Here is a 20,685-nt window from a genome sequence, read left to right on the forward strand (position 1 = left end):
AATAAAATAAAAATAAAAATGGAGTGAAAGGGGAATGAGAAAATGAATAAAAAGGAAAGAGAAAAATAGCAGGAGAATAAGTCAGCATAATACTTGAAGAGATGTCATTATTTTAATTTTGTCTGCTTTAAATGCAAAGTCTAAAAACCACTGAAAATTGATTTTATACATTTCAAACACATAATTTATGAACACTAAAATTGGTTTGTTGAATCATAAATAGATAATTGCTTATGAGCAAACACTTAGATAACTTCTTGGATAGACGGATATCTTTTATTTAAAATCAGCCAAACCTGAGGTTTCAAGCTTTTTTTTTCCTTCTTATTAATTTGCAAATGAATTTTTAGTTAATATTAATATTAATATTCAGTGCCATTCAGGACCCTACTGGACAAGAATCATCAGAATAAAAGACATCATCCATTCATCCATTCATCTACTAAATGAATGCCTTATAAATGCACAGCACTGTGACAGATCCAATGAGGAAACTTAAACAACTAGTTAACTAACCCTAAGAAGTTCACATTCTCACTAGAAGATATGACACATATATAAAGGGTATGAGGTAAGGCAGGAATGAGAAGTGGTAAGCAGCATGGGGAGGTATAGATATAGGCAATAAGAATTCCAATGGTAGATTTGGCAGATTATTTTTATCTGGGAAGAAGTATTAGAGGAAGCTTTAGGAAAGTCGCATTTGAACCTGAATGTAAAAAATTATATCTGAAGAACAAGGAAGTGGGGAGAGAAAGGGCATTTCTAATTGGTGGGACTATTAGAAAAGATATGGATGAGAAAAATGGGAAGCATGTCCAAGGACCAGTCGGTAGTTTAGTTTTGCTCAAGTGCAAGGGTGATCAGTGGGGGTAAAGGTGGCAACACAGGCTGGCAACAATGAATGACTGTGACTGTCATGGCTCGTTTGAGCTTGAAGTCTCAGCCACTTCTCTTGGTACTGGGAAGAAAACGGTGTTTAAGCCAAAAGCAAAACCAAAGAGTAGCACAGGGAAAGGATGTACTTTATGAATGGTGGGTACTGGTGGGAAATAGCTGGTAAGAGAATGAGAATGCAAGACTGAAGGGCAGAGCTGGAGACAGATTTAAGGGCGTGAGGTGACAATGGAAGCTATAGGACTGTTCAGGAGGGAGTAGAGAAAGGGGTTAAATTTATTAGAAGGGCCCTCAGTACCCCTATATCACCTGGCACCAAAGTAGTTAATAACTTTAGGGGATGGACAATAGAATAGCAGAATCACAAACATATTTGAAAGCCCTTTCATCCTTGTTAAGTATCCCTCCCCTAACACAAGGCATTTATTTGGGCTTAAGTGGAAGGGTTAGAGTTCTGCTGTTCAAAACAGTCATGAAAGACTAACGTTTCTTATAAACGTTTTCAGCAACATCTTAGAAAACACAAAACTTTATCAGCTTTCTCTCTGCCAGCATGCTGATGTTAAGCTGGGAGAATTTAACATATTTTCTGTTTGCCAAATGCATAGTACATTCTCATAGTACTTCCAGCACTAGGCCCAAAGTGTTTCTAAAGAAACTTTACCTTTGTTCAAGTTGTTTAATTGTAGCAGCCATCTGATTGGTCTTCTCTTCCAAGCGACTGTTTAGTTCACTTTTCTGTTTTACTCCTAAGTCTGAACTCTGTTGTAGAAAAGAATTATGAGTGATATATATATATACACACACACACACACACACACACACACACACACAAACATAAAATCCTGAAATAAATCTCACATGTCTTTTGAACCTAATGGTATGTGGGAAATAAGAGAAATAGAAATGCTCATATACTTGGGAACCAGTTAATTCCTAAGTGTAGAAGAAATAAAAAGCAACGGTGAAAATTAATAGTGTTATATGCATCTTTGTCACAAAAATCAACACCAGAAGGTTCATCAATTTAGCATATTCCAGTATAAAAGCTAATGGAATATATAGCTCAGTTAGTACGTTAGACTACAGAATAGAAATTATCTCACAATCTGAAAAGTGGCCATGGTGATGGACAGATTCCGAAAATGGTCTATGAGCAGCTGGCCTCAAAATGAGATGCGACTCTTTCTTCTGGTATTTAAAGTGTGATTCTAAACAAGAGGGGCAGAGGGGAGCCCTGGGATTTTAGAGAGCAGCAAGTTAGTTCCTATTTCCCTCACCTGCAGCTTAAAGGCAAGTTCATGTTTGAGAGCCCTGAGGTCATCCAGCTGCTGCCGCAGACACACCAGGGCGTCCTGCTTCTCGCAGACGTCCTTCTCCAGCATCTTCATGGCCAACTCCATCTCCTGCCTCATGCTGATCTGGATCTCCAGTTCTTTCTCAACATCCTGCCCCAAAGGTAAAGGAAGTGCTTACTCTCTCTCATATCTACCCTGTTTTCCCGAAAATAAGACAGTGTCTTATATTAATTTTTGCTCCCAAAGATGCACTAGGTCTTATTTTCAGGAGATGTCTTATTTTTCCATGAAGAAGAATATGGTACACATTTATTGTGTACCATATTTTCCGGCGTATAAGACGACCCCCTAATTTTACAGTTAAAACATAGGGTTAGGCCTATATTCGCTGTATAAGACTACCCCCCACTTGGTACACATATGGTACACAATATGGTACACATTTATAAATGAAAATAAAGGATATTTATTACCTGTACACGGTATGGTAGTACGGTAGTTGTCAACACAAACCAGACAAACTGTGAATCCTACAGTATCAAGAATTTACTCATTTATTCAATGACAATCATGTCATCATCTTCTAGAACATCATCATAACAATCCAATTCCTGAATTTCCTGGTGAATTTCTTGTGACTCCATTTCTTTCAGAATCAGTGGACCAAATCTCTGATGTTTAGCCTAGGGGGGCCTTATTTTCAGGGGGATACCTTATATTTCACTCAGAAGGAAACCTGTAAGTAGGTCTTATTTTCAGAGGATGTCTTATTTTCGGGGAAACACGGTATGCACAAACGAAAAAATTCCACAGGAAAAGGTTCACCAAACTCTCAAGTCTGAATATTCTGACAAAATAGCTATAAGCTCTCATTCAATGCAGAGACACTAATGACAGGAATAATTAGGATAATTACAATAACATTTACTCAATAATTTACAAATCTAGAGAGCTCAGTAGGCCAAAGGTAGTGCTATTTAATACATCTAAAATAGCACTACCTGAGGTACTTTATCATTATTAAGATAGACAACTGATGTCATGTCTTATTATATAAGTATATATGTAAACATATACTGTATATTTATATACTGGTATAGTAGCCAGCACAAAATGAAGCAGTTGTAATTCTCTTCAATTTGGATGTTGTTGACATATTCAAGAGCCCAAGAAATAAAAAAAGATACTGTGGGTTCCCAGGGTAACATTCAATTACTGTGAATAGTCAATATAGCTAACTTAATTTTTATATTCACCTAACATGACCCTCTTTTTGTTCCAGCCATTGTTACTGTAACATTATTTGGATTATCAAAGCTATAAACACCTGAGGTACTTCTGCATTCAGGCTACCCCAAAGCACAGCGAGGACCTTGCCTACTTGCTTGGTTTCTTTCATTTTTAAACATTTATCTTATTGTGACATAAGGATGTGGAAAATTTTGTGTATAATTTTTAACACATGCTGCTTAATTGAGGCACTCCTCTAACATGGTTAGCATGACAAAAGTTGGATCAGACTGTTTCTTGTAGTAAAGTTGCCCATATATTATTTGTAGGAGCTTCCTTATGGAAAGTATTTTGAGATCTAATTCACAAACACATAGGAGAAAAATGATAATTATTTCAAGGATGTCAAAACAGTATTATTTTCTCAGAAAACCTGAAATTCTGTTTTATACAGGTGTATAAAGCTCACTCCTTATTTTCAGCCTTTTCCATATTGCTAGAGATACTACTGGGATGGTGGTGGTGGATCCTTTTGTTTGTCATACTATCTAAATTGCAGGAAGAATTAATATACTAATACCAGGGGTATATTAATATACTAATATTTGGATAAAATGCAGTTCAAGAATATTACTCCTTATTATACATTCTCATATGTATTTTTTTTTAATTTAAAAATATTTTAAGACTAACACTGATGACACATCTTTCTATAATATTTACGTATAAGAACAAGAATAAATTCAGAAATAACAGCTAAAAATAAAAGAAAGCAATTCTACATGAACGGCTGTTAGTGATGAGGAGAAGAGCTGCCTCCTCCAAGAAGACACATCAGAATCTTCACAGGAGTGACGACTGAGGCGGGGAGGGGGCGGTACAGAGTTTATACAGTAGTTACTATAAACCTAATGTTTTTGCAAAACAAACTATAAAAGCAAGTAAATAAAGACTGTAAAATCTTATATGCAGTTGAGAATATTCAGAAAATGAACTGAGATAGCATTACAGGGAATATGAGAAACTGTTTATGGGACGCACAAAAACGTATCAGAACACTACTATTCCTGGCTTGGGTTTTAACCTGCTTTAAACCCCTAAGCAGGCTGGTACATTCTGCCACCTTCTGAACTATCAGGATGTAAATGAAGTTTACCAGTCGCAATTGTGTCTCCTCCTTTAAATGCTTTCTTGCTTCACTTAGTGCTTGCCCTTCTGAAGTTCTGTCTTGCTTAGGAGCCTTGAAATGATAAATAAAACAGTATGTTTTTAAGGATGAAGAATCTATACAGTTAGCTAACACCGGCACTCCTATTTATTAAGGGAAAATGATCATACCTAAGCAGATATAACAAAGAATGAAGAAAAACAAAGAAATTGAAGAGGGTTAGCAACTTATAAATCCTTAAGCTGAATTGAAGATTTCTTTGCTATTTTGTTTAAAGTCTTTAGATAGTTTACCAAACCAAGTAGTAGAAGTCTTAAAAATCAGCATCTAAAATCAAAACAGTATTCACTGTCAACTATGAATTGGGCCAAATGTTCAAATGGGAATATATTCCTTCTCCAGAGATTTTACATCTGGTATCTCTAACCATCCAGAGAGACCACAGCTAAAAATAAGGAGTCATAAGAAAATTCTTCTGAGTGGTCACAGTTGTTTTCACAAAGCCCACACATTTAAGTAAACTTACTCTTAGAAAACAAGTTTGGTCCTCAGTCAGCCTAGTTACTCTTTAGGGACCAATTAAATAACGGATGTCTGGGTTCCTAGTCACAGTAGGTTAGAAGCAGAAGGATACAAGGGAAGAGGAAGGCCCTTCTAGAGGTAGCAATACTACTGCAGTATGAAGAAATGCCTACAAAATCATAAAAGACAGAAAATGACACCCACCGTCATCGGGGAATATTTAGATACAGGTGCTAGGCGCTCTCTCAACCTCACTAAAGTAGCACCACTACAATTTAGTTTAGAATTGCCAATGTGGATAGTTCTGATCTTCAGTCATCAAAGAGCTAAACCTGTTATATTACATCCTCTACTTATAATTCTACAACATATAAAAGGTTTGCAAACTATCTGTTTAGACATATATAAGAACTTTGGTGCTTTAAGAAATTAAGTTATTTAGAAGGTTCATTTATAAATAAACTCTTTCCCAGTGGTATCAGATAAACTCTTCTTATAAAACAGTAAAATGGTCTAAAATGATGGTACATTTAATATAACAAATCTACACTTAAACACAGCACACATCTTTAGTACATAAAAACAAGAAACTGAATTAAAATGCCTCAGATGTAGATGGCGGTGAAGCCAAGGAGCACCTGTAAGCGGAGCACCACCCTCCCCTCCCCGTCACTGTCCCCAGTTTTGCATGAAGCCACAGCAAACACAGTCGCTTCCAAACCCTCCTCTAGAGGCTCCCGCACCAACACAATGACACTCTCTCCAGGAATATTTTATAAATCCAGTAAAAGATTAACCTTCCGATTGGACTCTAGTATGTAGGAGCTTTCCTCTTTAACTCGTTCCATTTCTTCTTGCAAGGTAATAATCCTGTTGTTTGCAACTGCAAGCTGTTGATAAAATTAGAGAAAAAAAATAATCTTTTATCTTTTACTAACCAGGATAGGAGAATTCATGATCTGCTGGCCATAATTTTTCAGGATTAGCTATTCTTAGAGGGAAATAAAGCTATACCCCATTAAAATGTCCTTATAAGGAACTTAGGAGAAATATTTGAAAGTAGCTTAGATTCAAATTCAAAATATCTCATTTTGCTGCTTTTTGTGTAAACTTTATTTCAGTACAAAAATGTTAAGTTAATATCATTTCCTTAAGGGTGTCCTCATGGATAACTTATATTTAGTTACAAACACCCATTTTTATTTTTTATTTTATTTTATTATTATTTTTTTAAAAATATATTTTATTGATTTTTCACAGAGAGGAAGAGAGAGGGATAGAGAGTTAGAAACATCGATGAGAGAGAATCATCGATCAGCTGCCTCCTGCACACCCCCCACTGGGGATGTGCCCGCAACCAAGGTACATGCCCTTGACCGGAATCGAACCCGGGACCCTTCAGTCCGCAGGCCGACGCTCTATCCACTGAGCCAAACCGGTCCCGGCCAAACACCCATTTTTAAAGCATTTAAGAGGTCACCTTATACCCTGGGACCCATCTTATGGATCCTCCATTAGACTTTTCAAGAGTAAAGAAATGAGCTCCTAAGTTCTTGAAGATGTCATTAAGCATTTAAGAGAGTTTACATTTCAGCACCTAAAAAGATAAGGTAATCACGATCAGCAGAATGCGGCTAAGGGGAACCACTGTTACCCCCATTCTGCAGGAGGGAAAAGTCCAGTGGAAACACTTTGTCCTCCTCTGTAATCGCTGACCTGAATTCTCCACAGAGAAAGTGAAGGGCATAAGTGAGGCTGGGAAGGGAAATGGGCAGACTGCTCTTGGCCAGGCCTGGACCGATTTTTATTTCCTCTGCACAGCAGTGGGGCAGGTTCTGTTTGGTTCCTGCTCTAAGGCGTAAGGACAGGGGAGCTAGCCTCAGGCATGCTTTCTAGAGGCCAGTCTGAAGCCCATTTCTCCATCTGCTCCATGACCTGATGGAGCATGAAGAAGTAACTCTGGTCTAGTGCATCCTCAGACAGCTTCTGCCAAGGTCTCAACGTCAGAGAGAATGTTAGCAGATGATGAAAGCAGCTTTCTACATCAAATGGGCTTTCTAAATCAGCTGCACAACAACAGAGTGCGTATTTATATACCTTCATCTGCTTAATTCTTCTCATTTTGTTATGTTGGCTCAGAACTCAGGAGGCGAAAAGTCTGCTTCTTTATTTTATTTATTTATTTTTTTAAATATATTTTATTGATTTTTTACAGAGAGGAAGGGAGAGAGATAGAGAGCTAGAAACGCTGATGAGAGAGAAACATCGACCAGCTGCCTCCTGCACACCCCGCACCGGGGATGTGCCTGCAACCAATGTACATGCCCTTGACCGGAATCGAACCTGGGACCCTTCAGTCCGCAGACCGATGCTCTACCACTGAGCCAAACCGGCTTCGGCTGCTTTTTTACTTTTAACACTCATCCTCTTAAATCCAAAATAGATGGACATGAGAAAAGGCAGGCTTCATTAACCTTCTCTGCTCTTTTTTAAGCCTACACACAATGCTTACCTCTCTCTAAACACTCAAAATGTCAAGAAAATAAATCTTATTGGTAAAATAAATAAGTCAATGAATAAATAAATTACCAGATTTAGTAAAATAAATCTAGATCAGGAGGACAATCTTGTGACCGAGGGAATAAAATTAACAAGTATGTTTATACTAAGTACCTGTGATGTGTCAGGCACTGATTATGTATTAAATCATTTAATTTGCACAAAAACCTTATTGTTCTTCTTCCCATTTTACAGATAAGTAAACCAAGGAATAGAGGCTTAAGTAACTGGCCCAGGATTAGAAAGCCAGAGTTGGGACAGGAACCCAAGTAGTCTAGCTCTAGAGCACATGTTTAGCTGTTAGGCCACATTGCCTCAACACAGTAGCAGTAGAATCACAGTACAGAATTTCTGTGCAGAATATTTTGAAAGCCTTGTGGGATCAAATGCTAAAGGTCGTATCTATAAATTAGAGTTTTAATATAATTTACAAATCTATACTAAAAAATGAAGCCCACGGAGCTGAGTAATAAGGAAGGTGTTATTTTTAAAAAAATTAAAATTATTGGGATAACACTGGTTCAAGAAACTATACAGGTTTCCTGTGTACAACTCAACAAAACATCATATGCACATTGCATCCTGAATAAGAAAGGTGTTTTAAAATTGTAACAGTGAAAATGTTTTTTTGGGGAAAAAAATTAAATAGCATTTCCTAGCTATTGTACTATTTTAACTTGGTTTTATTGAAATCATATTTACCCCACTGCAGAACAGTTAGAAACAGAGAAGATAAAAGTCTTTGCCACCTGGAAAATTTTATTTAAGGTTTTTAAAAGAAACAAGTAATGCCACTGAGGAAAAAAATGTAGCTTAGACTTTGGTAGGTTAGGGGAAAATATATTAATCAGAAGTGAAACATGAACTTATATTTCTCTTTTTATTTAGGGACTTTCCTAAAAGTTTTCACATATGTATTCTTATCTGACCTCTAGAAAAACTGTGAGGCTGAAAGAGGAAGTGTAAACACTCGTGTCTGCTAGCGAGGGAACTGCGCCTTGGAAGTCAAGTGACTGACTTGTGCAGCAGCACATGACATGTGGCGCATCACGTAGGCGGGGGTCACTGGTCCTCTGACCAGTGCTCTTTGTGTTTTCTACTCACTACCCTTGGGGAAGATCAGGCCCGTGAAGGTGGGGAACTGCCCATCTGGCACACATAAACCTCTATGTGGCACATATGAATCTTTGTTTAGCTCTAGCACTGAAAATGTTTGTTGAATGAATAAATGGTGAACATCATGCTAAACATTAACTCTAGGCTAGTTCAGACAAAACAAAAGAAAGCAAGATATTTGATCAGCCTAGGTTCTAGGCCAGTAGTCCAGTTGCACAACTGAGACCCCTGACATAAGCCAGCTGGCCATTCTTAGCCACAACAAAGAGTTATGTCCTACATTAGACATTATCTGAAAAGTCAAGTTCTTTGGCTCCAGAGAAATTACTTGCCACTAATGCACATTACTAAGTTCTATAACTCAATCAAAGAATTTCCAAAACACTTACTTCCTCTGTCAGTTTAGTGTTGGATTTTTCTAATGCATCCACTTTTGCTTGAAGGTTGTTTACAGTAGCACTATTAAGAGAAGAAAAAACATAATGGTTTCTTTTGAGAAACAGAACAATATCCTGCACTTCCTTTTTTTTTATATATATATATTTTATTGATATTTTACAGAGAGGAAGAGAGAGATAGTTAGAAACATCGATGTGAGAGAAACATCGATCAGCTGCCTCTTGCACTACCCCTACTGGGGATGTGCCCGCAACCAAGGTACATGCCCTTGACTGGAATCGAACTTGGGACCTTTCAGTCCGCAGGCCGACGCTCTACCCACTGAGCTAAACGGCTTCCGGCCTGCACTTCCTTTTAAACACCCATCATACTTATAATTCATTAGAGGCCCAGTGCACAAAATTCGTGCATGGGAGTGGAGGGTGGTGTCCCTCAGCCTGACCTGCACCCTCTCCAATCTGGGACCCCTCAGGGGATATCTGACCTGATTGAGGGGCATTAACTCTAGCCATTAGGAAAATCACACAGAATGCCCTTGACATACAAACTCTGGTTTTATGAGTTGTTTTAATAATAATGGTCATTCCTTTAAATATCTGCTTACATACAATACAGCTGGTACTAAATGAATTCAGGATGTTAATATCACAAAATCATAGAAAATTGTGGAAATAACCTTGAATTGTATAGTCCAAACTTTTATAAATATTAGAATTCCCTTTTCAAAGATTTTGAATGCTTTTTTGTCCTAAGAAGCTCAACCAACTTTTGAGGCAACCCATTTTCTGTGAAAGGACTGGGGGAATCTGGCAGGGCTGATGGGACAGGGCACCACCATATGCTTGTGATGGCGTGATGGTCAATTTGCATATCCACTCTTTATGAGATAGGATTGTAATGTCCATGATTTTTTTATAGAATAGCTTAAAAGGGGGGCTATGTCTTAGCAGCTTCATCATTGGCACTGAAGTTTGTGTTCAATAAGGACTGATTGAATGAAATAAAAGAATAAATGCACTATACAGTAGACTTTAAGTTTTACTAATGTGTAAGATACTCCCCAAAATGTATATACGCTTTATAGTTGATTAAGCAATGTTTCTTTCTTTTTAGATTTAACCCACAGGAATTAATAATTATTCAAAGTGTGTATAATTTTTTTTTGAAACCCTGTATAATAATAGGTTGCATGAATTAAGTGCTTACCACACAACAAACACTCTTCTAACTGATTTTACTTGCATGATTTCATTTACTCTTTTCCACAACCCTAGGCGTTAGGTAACCCCACTTAAAGAGAGAAACTAAGGCATGAAAGAGTAAACTAATAGTGTCATGCTTTTATTTCACTGTCAGCTCTAACCATAACTTTGCTTGACTAAAATCTCCACAGTTCACACAATCAAGTAACAATTTCATTCAACATTGTTTTGTTATAACTTCATGAGATTAATGAGATGCTGTGGAACTTAACTCCTGTCAATTAGCATATGGTAAAACTGGTTTTGTTATTCATTGTTTTGTTTAAAGTCACAGAACCTATCAGTGACGTTAAATGAGGAGTTACCATATATCACATATTTAAGAGTTTTAACAATGTATGTATTTAACCACTAGAAGTATAATTACATACTAATCTTATTACTGCCTTTCACTAAAGGTCACCAAAACAATTAAATGCCATTTCTCCAGTGTCTAGGTAAGTGGCTAGCAAGCAAGAATTCTACATACATTTGTTCAGTATTGTCTCAATTTATCCTCACTGCTCACCAGTTTACCCTTCCCCTGTACAAAACCCCCTGTAAAGTAGTAATATTTATTCATTCTTTACTTCAGATGTCTGTTGAGTTCTTCTACATAGTTTTTCTGGTCCAGAATTGCAGTAATCTGCCCATCTCTGGAGGAAACAGGGGAAAGAGAGAGAAAATAGAAATAAAATAAATATTAGAAATATCAAGATTCCTCTTCCCCCAGTCTTTTCATAAAACATAGAAAGGAAATTGTGGCATAGATGGACCTGATGTATAATCCCCTCAACATCAACAAGAAAGACTTGAAGGTTAAGAAAATAAAAAAAGACACACAAAACTCCATTTTAATAAAGCCCTTGTTATAGCTTATCTACATTAGTAACTTAGGTTATAGATATAACATTACAATCTGTAAGAGGTATTTAAAGAATAAACATTTTTTTCTCTCAGCTGACAGATTTTTTTTAGCTTCACTAGTTTTATAACAATTTTCCATTTGTTGTAGGAGTTGAATTAAGCTTACTCTGGTGTAATGGTTGTTCTCAAAGGATATATATTTGCCTTTAATGTCATTTAAATTTGAAATAAATGGTATAAAAAGGTTTTCATAAATATCAAGGGTGTATTATCACATGAAAAAATAAACTGTGAAAAAGGGAAGTTCACTTCTTGAACCAACTAATCTATAATAGGCAAAATTAAACAGCCAGACTTTTCAACTGAGGGCAAAATCAAGGCCACAGACCTCTACTACTACTGACCAAACCATATAATCTTAGCTCAATGTCCAAGGTTGAAAACTTCAAAATAATTGTGCTTTCAACTGCTAAATTTATAAACGGTATAAGGTGTGTTTTTGATCTCCAATTTCTATGTAGTATATGAATCTTTTAAAAAACTTTCATTGTGAAATAATTGTAGATTTACAAGAGTTGTAAAAGTAACACAGTTCCCATACACTCCCCCTTAATATTAACATTTTACATAACCCCACGATGCATATTTAATATTGTAAATTTTAAGCAAACTGGGAATGTAACCCTTCTCGTCAAGAAAGACCCTGTTTTCAAACACTATCTGAAGAGATGGAGCATTTGGCTCATCTTATAAAAATTTTAATTATGTTTTCCCCGAACCACACAGCAGAAAAGTCACTTTAACTACAACCCCTTTTAAGGTATAGCAGACACAACAAACAGTTTTGGAAAGATGCTATAAAAGCTAAACCACTAGAAATTCTTTTGGCAAATCTGATAAAAAGTAGTTTTGTTGTAAACTTTAAATAACATAAAAGAACATTAAATAAGAAAGAAACCTAATTTTCTTTGTACATACCCTTCACTGCCTTTACTGCTGTTCCCATCCTTAAGATACATTGAAAAGTCTATAACTCCAACCTATAGAGAGAATTTTCAGAATTTAATATAAAATTAGATATTTTTTCTCCAAGGCATAACACATCTCATTCTAGATACTCAAAATAGTTATATAGTCATGACAATTACTAAAAATTTTAAATGACATTTTAATGTCTTATAATCATTTTAATGTTTTATTATAATCAATTGACAAGGGCTGGAAGACTCAGATGAAGTCAATAGGACTAGAAGCCCAGATAAGACTGAGAAAGTCAACAGAATACTTAATATGAAGTTTTAAGTTTCTCTTTTGTTTATTTCAAGTATTCTGCTACAGAACCACTATGTTCACTTTTAGAAATAACCTTTAAAATTATAATTACAATAATAATGTGCATCCCCTTTAGAAGTTTTAGAAAATACAGATTAGCAAAAGGAGGTAATACAAGGCACCCATGTCCCAACCACCTGAAGATGATCACTGGGACATTTTGGTATCTCTTCTTCCACATTTCCATTGGTGTATGTCTACATTTTACCATTCAGCTTATTTCTTTTTAAAATCCACATAAAAATATCATTCTTCCTGTTCTTTTTTCTCAGTGCAAAATGTAACAGAAATTCATCGTAGTATTTCATACAGAAGTTGTGAAGATAGTCATATGAAAGCAGTCGGTTTACTTACTGGGCAGTGCATTTGTGCCAGGCCCTGTAAGTACATTACATGTACTCACTCCTTTATTCCTCACAATAGCACTATGAAACAGATAGAGACTGCATTTCTTATCTCCATATTACAGATAAGGATTTGGAAGCACCAAGAAACTTTGTAACTACAAAATATATTCAGCTAGTAAATGAAGCTGGAATCTCAACATAAACAGTTTGGGCTCAGAGCCTTCACTCTTAACTACCATGCTAAACTGACATTTAGTATTTAGCCTGTGTATATACTTTAGCCTGAATATGTATATTTAGCCTGCACAAAATATTTTTAACAGGGATCACAGTCAAAATAAGCATTTTAAAAACATTTAAAATGTATAAATGAGTCAAGTTGGAGGGTAAAAAATTAATTTTTTATATTCGCATCAAAATGAAAGGAAAGCCTATATGTATAACTTAAAGAATCTCCCCTAATTTGGTTGGTATAATCTGATCAGTCCAAATTCTGAGATAAGGGAACTCAGAGTGACACACTTGGTAACTGAGTACTTTTTCATACCTGAGAGTCCAAATCTTCTCCTTTCATACAGAAATTGGCATCAATGACATTCAGACCCACCAACAGACCAGCAATTATAGCTCCTTCTTCTTCCATCATGAGTGCATTTGGTTCATAGAATTCGCTGTAAGAGAGATTCACGGAATGTTCTATTGTAATAAAACCTCAAGAACCAATGATGTAATCACGGGACAGGGAGGGAAACAATCGCCTCAGGGTTGAATGTATTCATCTGTGATAACAGCAAAAGAGTGAAAAAATGGCTTGGATCCTTTATTTAGAAGACAGATGCATGAGGAGACTAATCCAGCTGAAAGAAAAGTGATCTGAATGGTATTTTCATTGAAATGAGTATTCATGCTTTTCCCACGTATTTGTACTTATGAACAGAAGTTCTTCATTTTAATGTAGACCAGTTTATCCATCCCCCTTTTATAAGGAGAACTTTTTGTCTCCTGTTCAAAAACTTTTTGTCTCCCTATGTCTTCTTCCAAAAATTTTACTGTTTTCTCTTTCTCATTTTATCTACGATCCCTAGAGAAACATTTTTATGTATGTTGTATTTAGATTTAATATTACATGTCAGCTTCCTGTCTTATTGAACCTTAGTACATGCCAACATGTCAAAGCCCTTCCCAGCTCTAGCTGGTTTGGCTCAGTGGATAGAGCATCGGCTTGCAGACTGAAGGGTTCTGGTTCAATTCCAGTCAAGGGCACATGCCTAGGTTGTGGGCTCAATCCCCAGTGGGAGGGTGTGCAGGAGGCAGCTGATCAATAATTCTCTCTCATCATTGATGTTTCTCTCTTTCTCTCGCCCTCGCTGCCTCTCTGAAATAAATAAAAATATATTTTAAAAAGCCCTTCCTGTTTTACATATGCCACAGTGCCACACAATACATGTATGTAAACACCTATTCCTAAGTATGTGTGTGTGAGTTGTGGGAAAAGGTATCAGTTGAACTATGTGGAATTGTTATGAACCATTTGTTTCTGATGTACAAAACTGACAAATTTTATATAATTTAACCTCATATGATGGAGAACATAGCAAGTAAAGAGCAAAATTCAACAAGCTATTCATACCTGAGAAGTTCCTTTTTATTGATCAAAGCTTTCATATATTCTGAAAGTTTCTTTTGCATTAATGCCAATCGAAGCCAGGCTCTTCCTCTGCCTACTGGTGTCCTAGAGTAACATAGAAACCAAACAACTAGAGGTAGCAGGAATAGGGATCACAGTTAGACAGATTCACTTACTTTTGCTAGTGGTCCCCCAGCAGAACATGGACACCGAGGTGCTCCTCACAACTTCTCCTATGAGATCCTATGTGAGGGCTAGAGGGACCCGGAGGGTGTGTTTGGGACAAATGCTCTGATGAAGAATTAATTACTGAATGAGACCACAATCTGAAGGCAAGACCTCTGGGAGACTCAACTAAAAATGTTCCATCAGGTTAGTACTAGTAAATCCTCAAAAATTTAGTATAGATCATATCAGTACCCAAATAATAATAATGTGGACACAGGCCACTTAGACTTCTATCTGATTATAATTAAACCAATCTAATTTGGGAAGGTGATTAGTACTCTTTTTCAAGTTCTAAGGCAGGTTCCAGGTTTGGAACCTGCCTTAGAATTTGACTTAAGAATGTGTTTGATGGAATTTGAAAACCAAGATTGAAACAGTTGTCAAGTGAACCTCAGGAAGGTTCACTTGACAACTGTTTCAATCTTGGTTTTCAAATTCCATCAAACACATTCTTAAGTCAAATCCAGTATGCCACCTCCCTTGATTTAATTTCTTAAAATTCAGGAGTTTCAACAAGTCCATTAAAAAAAAAAAAAAAAAAGAACATATTTGATATTTTAACATGAAGACAATCTCTCTCAGATTAATAATAATAATTACCCCTCACAGACATACTTCTCTTAATATTTTACACTATAGGCCCAGTGCACGAAATTCATGCACGTGTGTGTGTGTGTCCCTCAGCCCAGCCTGGACCCTTTCCAATCTAGGACCCCTCAAGGGCAGTCAAATATCTCTCACAATCCAGGACCGTAGGCTCCCAATCGTTTATCTGCCTGCCTGCTTGATTGCCCCTAATTGCTTCTGCCTGCCAGCCTGATCATCCCCTATCTTCTCCCCTGTCAGTGTGACCTATGCCTAACTGCTCCTCTGCTTGTCCAATTGCCCCTAACTGCCCTCCCCTGAAGGCCTAGTTGCCTCTAACTACCCTTCCCTGCAGGCCTGGTTCCCCCCAACTGCCCTCCCCTGCAGGTCTAATTGACCCCAACTGCCCTCCCCTGAAGGCCTGGCCACTCCCAACTCCCCTACTCTGCTGGCCCAGTCACCCCTAACTACCCTCCTCTGCAGGCCTGATCACCCCCAACTGCCCTCCCATGCTGGCCATCTTGTGTGTTGGAGTGATGGTCAATTTGCATATCATCTCATTATATAGGATTTCCAGTTCTCAAAACAGTGTCTATTTGTAGCAAGAGTATGCATTTTAGATTGTAAATGAAATAAATTATCATGATCATCATTATCTTAGTCTCACTCTTCTAGGGGATAGTTAGTAAGAATGTTTTCCCTGACAAACAGAATTCAACCTTATACTTACTTAAGTCCGGGAAGATCTTTAACACTTGCTGTTATCTCTGCAGCTTCTGGAACAAGCTTTTCTACCAATTCTAGGGGCCCCCAGAAGGATTTATTTTGTCCAAGAAAAGTTTTCTTAGCTATAGGATATAAAACATAGCAGTATTTTAATATTCTTTACATGCCCTCAACACACACACACACACACACACACACACACACACACACACCTCTCCCATCTACTCAATGCTGTTTTTTGGGAACCAATCCTAGATTGCCAGATATTTCTAAAAGTATTCATGCTTTTAGAATCTGTAATATTTTATGAAAATCAAACCCCCTACTTTCCAAGACTTAGTCCTTCCTCTTTCAGGAAGAATTTGTGGACTAGTTCTATAACAAGACATTTTAATAACACTTAAAGTATTATTACTTTAATTACTATTAATTACTTTAAGTACTATTAATATCTTAATAGTACTTAAAGCTGTGCAATATAATGAAGAAAACAGTACAACAGGGAAGAATATATAATCCAGAAACAGGCTATCAAATATTGGGAGGTGAGAGAAACAAAGCTGAACAGGACCAGGTCCTGTGTTAAAAAACTTATGGTTAAGTGGGAGAAGCACAGAAGCAGTCAGAAGACCTGAGTTCTAGCACATGCTCTGCCCCACTCGCTGTGGGACTATGGGAGGTCACATCTCATTCCAGGCCTTTCTGCAACCACAGAACACAACTGCCAGGCTGGACTAGATAATTGTAAAGGCCCTTCCAGCTCTAGCATTTAATGATCTGAAGTTTCGAAGCCCTGTAAGTCCTTTAAGTTAACCATATGCCAGCATCCATATAAAATGCATTCCAGTGGATAAATATTAATTCAAACGTCTTTATTCTTTGACTCCACAAAGAATGCTTTTCTTTTTGAACAGCCTGCTGTTCAGTTGTTTGGTCATCCCTCACTAACCCCACGGCCAGCTTTGTCGCCCCATGTAGCCTGTGTTCGGTCGTCCGTCCGTCCGGTTGTTTCAGTCGTGGCTTTTTATATTAGGATGTGTATTATTAGGAAACAGCTGTCTGCACGTTGGCACTCTGAGGCCGTGCCTACCTTTTAAGCCGTGTTTCAGGCAGTGCTCCATCACCACGAAGAACTGCTGGAGAGGTGCGTAGTCCGAGTCCAGCGTTCTCCCCAGGTTCAGAGCTGATTCAATCAAACCCTTAATACTCAGCTTGGCCATATTCATCAGGTTCATGCGTTCATTAGCCATGAGATAATTCGGATCTGTAGCCAAAGGAGATGAAAATGATGTCTGGTTACTGGAAACAGTGCATTTTAAAATTCACTATAATTTCATGGTGTTGATTTTTGCATTGATGGTGCAAAAGAAATGGTGGGTAAAACTGTCACTGTCTTGGCAAGAATCAAGGCAGTGGCACCAAATTATACTATTAGTTGTAGTCTTCTCTGTCATATACTTGTTGTTAAAAAAAAAAAAAATGTCAGTTTCCCTTAGGAATATCCTTGATGAAACAGTGAAAATTATTTATTTTATCAAAATTTGAGCTTTGATTACAGTCTTTTATAAGTACCGTGCGCTAACCGATTGCGCCACTGGAGCCCCTAATTACAGTCTTTTAATATTCTCCTCACTTTCTCTGCAGCCACCCTAACCTGGGCGCCCATGACAGCACACTATTCCACAACCTTCACTGGTCTGCTTCCGCCTTGCCCTGCCTCCCTTATTCTCTACACAATTTGTGAAGTGCTTTAAAATAGTAAAACCAATGAGAAAAAAGCAAAATACTTAAAGTTTGTTTCAAATATACTATTTGCATTATTAGTATTAATACTAATTATCATCATTATTTAAACTAAGCGTTTATTAAATAAACTAAAAATAATTAACATTAGTGCAATGCAGTATTAGAACTTAATCAATTTGTAAAATTTTAAAGACTTAGCATAGAGTGTGTGACTCTCATCAACCAGACAGATAAACTATGTGAGGAAAGGGACTAAGGACCATATTTTATCAACAGAATTCAGAATAACCCAGACACTCAATACTTTATTCACTGGTGTGTATTCTGTGTCAGGTACTCTGGGCTGCTTCTTACAATTATGATCTCAATTTTTCCTTACAACATGCTACAAGACAGTTACCAACAGCATCAATTTGCAAGAAGGGAAATGAGGCTTAGGGAGTAAGGGGCCGGCCCTGTGGATAGCTAGTAATAGATGACAGAGCCAGAGTGTAGATCCCGTTTCCCCGACTCCAACCCTGTGCTCATGACCACTATACTATTATCCACTTACCCATGAATCAATGACTCCAGACAGTATTTATTCCTTTTCTCCTGCTGACCATTCTTTTACATGATTATCTTATTTAATTCTTATGACTGTCATTTAAGTAGTATCCTGTCTTTTCAGGTGGTAAAGCAGGCCCTTAACAGTTAAGTGGTCCAAGGCCAGTTTGTATGTGGCAGAATTTGGACCTAGATCTGATATGAAAGTTAATGCTCTTTCTACTATATATATATCCCCAAATATAAAATATATCAAATTTCTATAAAAGTCTTAAAGATCTATGAAATATTTTAAATCTTCTTAGGAAGACGAAAAGTACTGATAAATCTATACAAACAAGCCACAACACAAAACAGACATTATTTCATTTAAACTGTCCCAAGCAGTTTTCTTCACACAATGTTTTCAATTATATCTGCTTCACAGTTAAATGAGCAGAATCAAATAGCCAAATTCTAAGCTAATCTCCACTAAGTTTAAGGACTTACTGTAGATTTACAGTTCCAACTATACCAATTGTGGTTTATTTAGTGTTTTCTATGGTAATACTTTTAATTTTTAGTTAATTTCAGAGAGGCAGGGGGAGGAAGAAACAAATGGATTAGCTGCCTCCTGCGTGTCTCTTACTGGGGATCAAGCCTGCAATCCAGGCATATGCCCTGACCAGAATCTAACCATGACCTCCCCTCCTGGTTCACAGGTTGATATTCAACCACTGAGTCACGCTGGCTGGGCGGTAATACTTTTAGAGAATTAAATGGGCTCAAACAGAAACAATCTACCCATTCTTTAAAAAATATTACTCTCAACCTCAGCAATAATTTTGGGCCATAAATGGGGATGGGAATGCAGTTCTGTGAATCAAGTTTAACAGCAACCCGGTCTGTACCCACTAGATGTCAGTAGCTCCTTCCAATAATGACAACCAAGAGTGTCTTCAGATCTCCAGATATTGCAGAATGTCTCCTGGGAGACAAAGTCAGGTGCCCTCTCCATTGAGAACTACTGCTCTAAACAAAATTTTAAAAATCAGGGTAATTTGACAATTATACATAAGAACTCAAAAGAGGGTGGGCAATGGTATATGTACAAAGATAATAATTTAATAAAAAAAATTAAAAAAAAAGAATTCAAAAGAACTTATTGCTTATTATTGCTTACCTAAAGCATAAGTTAAACTGATTATTATTTAATATGTGTTATCTATATTTTTGTGCTGCATAGTATACAGAGTAATGGTCATTACAAATAATCTTAGTGATTATTTGTAATGACCATTTAGTACTAAATTAATGAAAATAATTAGTACTTAAAAATTAATTATTATTATTATTATTTTTAAAAATATATTTTATTGATTTTTTACAGAGTGGAAGGGAGAGAGAGAGAGCTAGAAACGTCGACGAGAGAGAAACATCGACCAGCTGCCTCTTGCACACCCCCCCACCGTGGATGTGCCCGCAACCAACATACATGCCCCTGACCGTAATCGAACCTGGGACCCCTCAGTCCACAGACCGACGCTCTACCACTGAGCCAAACTGGTTTCGGCAAAAATTAATTATTTTTTATTTTATAATATTGGCTACTAATTATGAATACTAAATCATTAATTTGATTTGTCACAGAATAAGAAATTCTTGATTCAATTAAGTTGTTGTCTTGACCAAAGTATAAAATGATTTTGTGGAACTAATATATGCTATTAAAAAGATGAGAGCATGAAGGGACTTCTGAGAAGCTGGTAAAATTGTTTTTTGATATGGATGTTAACTATGTGAAATTGTTGAGTGTATGAAAATTCAATGAATTGAATACTTATGTGATCTTTTATGTGTATTTTATGCTTTGAACTACAAAAAGTTAAATAAAATTTCACTATATTCCATAAGCCAGAAAATTTTTTTAAAAAAATGTATGACTTATACAATATCATTAATCATACTTTTTCTATGAAAAAAGTCATTAAAATTTTAATTTTTCACAATACTAATATTTAATACTATTAATCTCAAAACTGAAATTTTATTCATTCATTTGTTTTCTTCAATTAATAGCAAATATAAACTGGTGTTAGAAATTATATTTAATGTTGGATAATATAGAAACTAGAGATAGGAAAGCTTATAGACAATACTTAAAATTTTGGGATAAACATTATCACCCTGGACAATATCAATTTTGTTCCAGGACAAGTAAATTAAAATGTTTTTATATTAAATCAAATATAATACCCATTTTATGGAATCA

General features: G+C 36.6%; 1 protein-coding gene across 11 annotated transcripts in view; it reads right to left on the reverse strand.

Annotated features, from left to right (window-relative positions):
* The window catches only part of RUFY3 (RUN and FYVE domain containing 3), a 68,164-nt gene that overhangs the window by 10,169 nt on the left and 37,310 nt on the right, over positions 1-20,685 (reverse strand). For all 11 annotated transcript variants that reach the window (XR_014795528.1, XR_014795529.1, XR_014795530.1 and 8 more), the window contains 11 exons: positions 17,233-17,406; positions 16,147-16,264; positions 14,607-14,708; positions 13,524-13,647; positions 12,276-12,337; positions 11,021-11,086; positions 9,180-9,249; positions 5,913-6,005; positions 4,582-4,665; positions 2,178-2,345; positions 1,562-1,659 (listed from right to left, as the gene is read on the reverse strand). Coding sequence is in view for 7 of the 11 variants with exons in the window: in XM_084889966.1 (XP_084746092.1) it covers positions 1,562-1,659; positions 2,178-2,345; positions 4,582-4,665; positions 5,913-6,005; positions 9,180-9,249; positions 11,021-11,086; positions 12,276-12,337; positions 13,524-13,647; positions 14,607-14,708; positions 16,147-16,264; positions 17,233-17,406 (1,159 nt within the window). In the remaining 4 variants the exon portion in view is untranslated. The remainder of the gene's footprint in view (positions 1-1,561; positions 1,660-2,177; positions 2,346-4,581; positions 4,666-5,912; positions 6,006-9,179; positions 9,250-11,020; positions 11,087-12,275; positions 12,338-13,523; positions 13,648-14,606; positions 14,709-16,146; positions 16,265-17,232; positions 17,407-20,685) is intronic.

Source organism: Pipistrellus hanaki (assembly GCF_964339955.1).
Source record: "Pipistrellus hanaki genome assembly, chromosome: 1".
Taxonomy (NCBI): Eukaryota; Metazoa; Chordata; class Mammalia; order Chiroptera; family Vespertilionidae; genus Pipistrellus; species Pipistrellus hanaki.